The sequence below is a fragment of the Talpa europaea genome (genome assembly GCF_964194135.1).
Source record: "Talpa europaea genome assembly, chromosome: 8".
In the NCBI taxonomy this organism is placed as follows: Eukaryota; Metazoa; Chordata; class Mammalia; order Eulipotyphla; family Talpidae; genus Talpa; species Talpa europaea.
This window is the reverse complement of record NC_140075.1, coordinates 56,865,679-56,870,814: the sequence shown is the minus strand read 5'-3', so window position 1 is coordinate 56,870,814 and position 5,136 is coordinate 56,865,679. Positions and strand designations below refer to the sequence as shown.

Sequence of the window (5,136 nt, the reverse complement as noted above, 5' to 3'; positions counted from 1 at the left end):
TGTATAGAGAGGAATGGACTTTCATGGTCTGGACTAGATGTCTAAGTTAACAGCTATTGAAATAATACAGAAATCCCCTTATCAATGGATGATAAGTTCCAAGACCACCACGGTAGTACTGAATCCTATATATGCTGTTGTTCCTGTACCTAAACACCTAGATAAAGTTTAATTTATAAATGAGGCACAATTTATTAATGATAATAACTAATAGTAAAATCAAACAATTTTAACAATCTACTCTAATAAAGTTATGTGAATATGATCTCTCTCTCCCAAAATATCTTATTGTATGTTTTGGACCACATTAACCACAGGTAACTGAAACCGTGGAAAGTGAAGCAGTGGATTAGGGGGACTACTGTATTACTTTTTTTTTTTTTTTAAAGATTTATTTTTATTTATTTATTTATACAAGCACTGGGTACAGTCAGAAGCGCGGGAGGGTGAGAGAATTCACCAGAGCCAGAGCAGGGAGCAGAGCAGGCAGAAGGACCGAAGTACACTGCTGAGGGGAGCAGCGGGCGGCAGGAGAGGTCTGCGCGCCATGTGGGACCCTCCTCCGGTGGCCGGGGAGCAGCCGGGGATCGAACTGGCACTGCAGAGGCTGCGGGCAGCTTCGCAACCCAGCGCTCAACCGCTGCACCACCGGGGAGGCCCTACTGTATTACTTTCTTATCTCTATCTACATTCCTGGCCTCAGCAACCTAGGTCACTCCTTTTGCTGTCCCTCCCTCCCTATTTCACCTCTAGCCGACTCCCAGTTGCTTAATCTATTTTTCCTGTCCCCCTCTTGCATTAACTCTTCTTTTCATCCAAAACATACTTATTTGAAATGGAAACTTTTTTGGTATCTTTCTCTTTGACTTTTAGTTTCAACTTCTGTTCACTCAGGCCTGCCTGTAACCTGTACTTATTTACACTTACTGTGTTTTCCCTCCCTGACTAAAAGGAACTGAGTTACTGCCTCTGTGGTCACTGAGCAGTGAGGTTATTTTGGGCCAGCAGAGCTGAGGGCAGGGTTAAGCTGGGGAGGTAGCTGAAAATAGCACGGCTGAAGCTGATCTTTGGTTTTCAACTTTCAAATGCTTTGCAATCTAATTCTCTTTAGGAATACAATTAATGTGTATACTCATTATCATCTGGTTGTTAATTATTTGAAACAACTCTCAAAAAACACGACTTAGGAGGGATAGCATTTCTTTTTACTCTTGTTTCCACACTTAAAAAAAATGATATCATTTACATTTTGAATTAAGTGAACGGGTTGAGAAAGGTCACTTTTTCTCTTTCATATTTCAAAAACAAACCAACACTTAGTCTGTAAATTTCTGATACAATAATAGTCCTGAAATTACCATCACAGAACTGAAAGCAATTCTGCCAGACTAAGGAGAGAAAGGAGAGAAAATTATGCTTATCAGAAACAAATATTTATCTGAAAAGACAGGTAACCTTGGGAAGTCATCAGCTATGAGTTTTAAAACCACAGAACTTTGGATACAAGGACAGTGTAGGTATGGCTAATAGACAAGGCAAAGAAAAGCTGTTGTCAGTCCAGAGCAGCAAGTTGGCCCACTCACTGAGCAAACGAAGAGGTCCTCAGCAGTCGATTACTTTAATGAAGTTACTCAGGATCCTCCTTTCTTAAAGTATTCTAGGAATCAGACAGGGAAAGGTGGGCTAACACCATCTTTATCAAAATTTGCAAAGGTTAAGCTGATAGCCAGGAATGACTTTGCAAGGTGAATGGAAGAGATATCACAGAACTGAGCAACTTATTGTCACTGTATCTAGATGTTGAAGTAGGCTAGGTCTTGGTCTGCTTCTAGCCCATTGATCTCTTTATGTGGGCTGTACAAAAAGTTTTTGGTTTTTCTTTATTTTTCTTCTTGTATTTATCTAGATCACACATGTTCTTGATTTGTTTTACAGGTCACTGCTTTTCTTTTGGAATAGCTGATATGGATAAAGGAAGCCAAAAGGGAACTAACAAATGTTCAGATAGTCTGCTTTTAGGTTTTTGTATATAACATCAAGACATTTTCACGGAACACACGGCTCTCAAGTTAGGGTTAAAGTGAAACTTTCTATCAGGATAATGCAGAAAGTGACATTCTTTCAAGCTTCCCTCCTACCAGGCATCTTCCCTCAGGCACTGAGATTGCAGCCGTCCAATGAATGGGAATGGGCAGAAAGAGGAGACTTCAGAAGTCACAAATATATTTCAAAGCTAATTTTTAGCGAGACTGACAATGAGATCTTTCCATTCTCTCCTCTTCTTTGTGATGTATGTAGGAGTAAGGAGCTGCAACAATGATTCTGGCTGTTGCCTGAAGAAGTTCTTACACAAGGCCTCAGTATTACATATCACATACATCCCACAGTCATAGCTGTTTTGTTGAGCAGGGGCTTTTTCTTCCACAAAGATCAGTTTATTTCCTTTTCTGCCTAAGAAAGCTTCCAGTTTCTCTGCTACCTGCTTTGCATGGACTGAGTTGCTCTTGCTATGGGAATCATAATGAAAAAAGCTATTTTTATCTTGGAGATAAACCAACAAACTCCAATGGGTTCCTCCAGCTGCCTGGTTGGAATTATCATTGATGGCTAAAAATACAACTTTCTTGTGGGGGAGGCCCAGGGGTTCGAGGAACATGGCGATCTCTGCTGGATTGTTTGTGCATTTGATAAACTGGGTGACTTCAGGGCTGATGAAGCAGACATAGTCAGAACAATCATGAAACTGACTATTGGCAAAGTACTCAAAGGCAAACCCAATAATATGGTCATTGAGCCAGCTTGGAGGATCCAATAATGAGACATCTGATTGCCGCAGCAGACTGTCCATGTAACTCAAGACTACAGGGTCCATTTGTACTGTCCAGGCTGCTCAGAAATTCCAGACGCTGAAGGAGAAGCAGAAGACAATATTTTCAGCTGAATATGGCACCTGACTGTAAAATGAGGATCACAAATAGTAGGTATTTTTATATAGTTTTGGTAAAGATTAAATATAATTGTAAAGTATTTACAATAATGCTTGACTAAGTAAATATTCAACAAATTCTAGCTTATGTGCTATATGCTAGCAATGAATTAGAATGAAAACTCTGGAAAATTTCCATGCTGAAGAAGTAAGTATGCATTTTAAATTTCCTCTTTAAATGTAGATATTGATTAAAATTATAATTGATATTTTACCAAACTCCACAGCATTAACCAAATATTTCACCCTTTAATGAATATGCATGATAACAAAGGTAACTTATTTTTATATTAAAAATGAATTTTCAAAGAGTATAAAGAAAAATGTTGCTAATAACTAAAAGAAATAATTTCTATTCAACATTAATTTTCATGAGATAAAATATTTCTTCCTTATTCCATAATTAAAGAATAATGTTGTAGTTAAAAGGAATTATAATTTGAAGAATTATAATTTGAAGAGGTTTAAAAACATTCTTTGTATTAAAGTCTGACAGTTTTCTTTCAAGAAATTTTCATAAAAGACACAGTGTATCATAATGAATAACCCACAATAACCTTAGAATAGATGAAAATCACAAGAGTATACAAATGAAACTCATTCCTGATTCTGCCCAGTTATGAGCATAAGTAGTATGTTTTTGCCCAGTTCCCATCTTTACCCTTAGAGATAAAATAAGAGCCATGGAATGTTTACAGTGTAAATTAGAAATTCTCTTGGCATTGAAAGGTATTATGGCATGGGAATCAGGAGACCAGAACCAACCCTAGTTCTACCACTGACTTGCTGGTATCATCTTAAGTGGTCATTTAAATGATTTTACCTCTCCTCTTGTCATCCGTTAAAAAATGTCATAGGTCTGCTTTACAGTCCTCAGAGAGTGGTAGGATAGGTCAAATAATTTTTCTCAAAGGAATTAAAAGAGCATAAAATGTTGTACAAATGATATTTATGTTATAAATTGAATATCAGCAGGATGATTATAAAGTTTAGGTAAAAGTCTAAACCAATGAAAGCAAATGTTGTTGGAAACAAATATCCATTCATACTATCTCATCTGAACAAAAGCATGACTAACTTAGAGTAGGAGTAAGACAAGTTGTATGATAAGATTAATATGCTCAGGATCACCTGATCATGAGGTAAGCTGCTAATAAAGATAAGTAGGTGCAGAAGGTGACATGATATTTGAGCCTAACAGAGAGAGCTCACTACTCTGTACTGACCTACCAGTATAACACTTTCTAAAAATCACAAAGTGATAAATTGTCACATGCAGATTGAGAGTAAACACAAAGCATAGTATAAGAAAATAATAATACTTCAGTGAAAGACAGGCCTAGAACTATGACATCAATTAATAAACTCTGTCCATTGGGGCTATTTGTTATTTTACCAACTGGCAAATTTGTGGCAAATTTTTATGAGTTAAAACCTGCAAAAACCTATACAGAAAAATAAATATACTCAAGGAAAAATGCTTAAGTAAATGAGCACCAAAAATGGTTTTATGTGCACACAGTATATCATGATCTGAACTACTTCAGAAATAACATGGGTTTGCTTATGAGAGAAAAAACTATATATATATAAAGTAAAATGGTATGAATTAAGATTTTCTTAAGAGGAAAGAATAACTTGAGCAGAGACATAAGCTGGAGCCAGGAATGAAGTTAACGAGGCATAGAGCACGTTTGTTTTGGGTGGACCAAAATTTGGCTCTAAGCTTTTTGGCAGCTAACCAGAAAGTGTTAAGTTAAACATTCACAAAGTCCATAAGGTAAAACCAAAGCAACTGCTCAGAAGAGGTTTAAAAACATTCTTTGTATTAAAGTCTGACAGTTTTCTTTCAAGAAATTTTCATAAAAGACACAGTGTATCATAATGAATAACCCACAATAACCTTAGAATAGATGAAAGAGCTTCACAGGGTCATTTCTTATAATGATCCTCAACAGCCACCTAGTAAAAGAAATTTTGTGGAGTCCAGGTACTCCTTTTGCTGCAGAACTGACCTGATTTAACAGTATATGAATATGAAAGGGAGTGACTGCTTATGAAGGAGCAAGGTTCCATGAATCTCTGCGACTTGCCATCAGTGAATACTACCCAGTGGTGAGTGCCAGAATGGAGACCTGCTCTCTAAGTTG

The 5,136-nt window shown here is 37.0% G+C and overlaps 1 protein-coding gene across 1 annotated transcript; it reads right to left on the bottom strand.

Annotated features, from left to right (window-relative positions):
- Window positions 1–2,233: 2,233 nt before the first annotated feature.
- SENP8 (SUMO peptidase family member, NEDD8 specific) lies at window positions 2,234–2,872 on the bottom strand (the record flags this gene model as incomplete). The annotated part of the gene is made up of 1 exon (XM_084239667.1): window positions 2,234–2,872. One exon carries the CDS (start codon window positions 2,870–2,872, stop codon window positions 2,234–2,236), a length of 639 nt encoding a protein of 212 aa, XP_084095793.1.
- Between the last annotated feature and the right edge of the window lie 2,264 nt (window positions 2,873–5,136).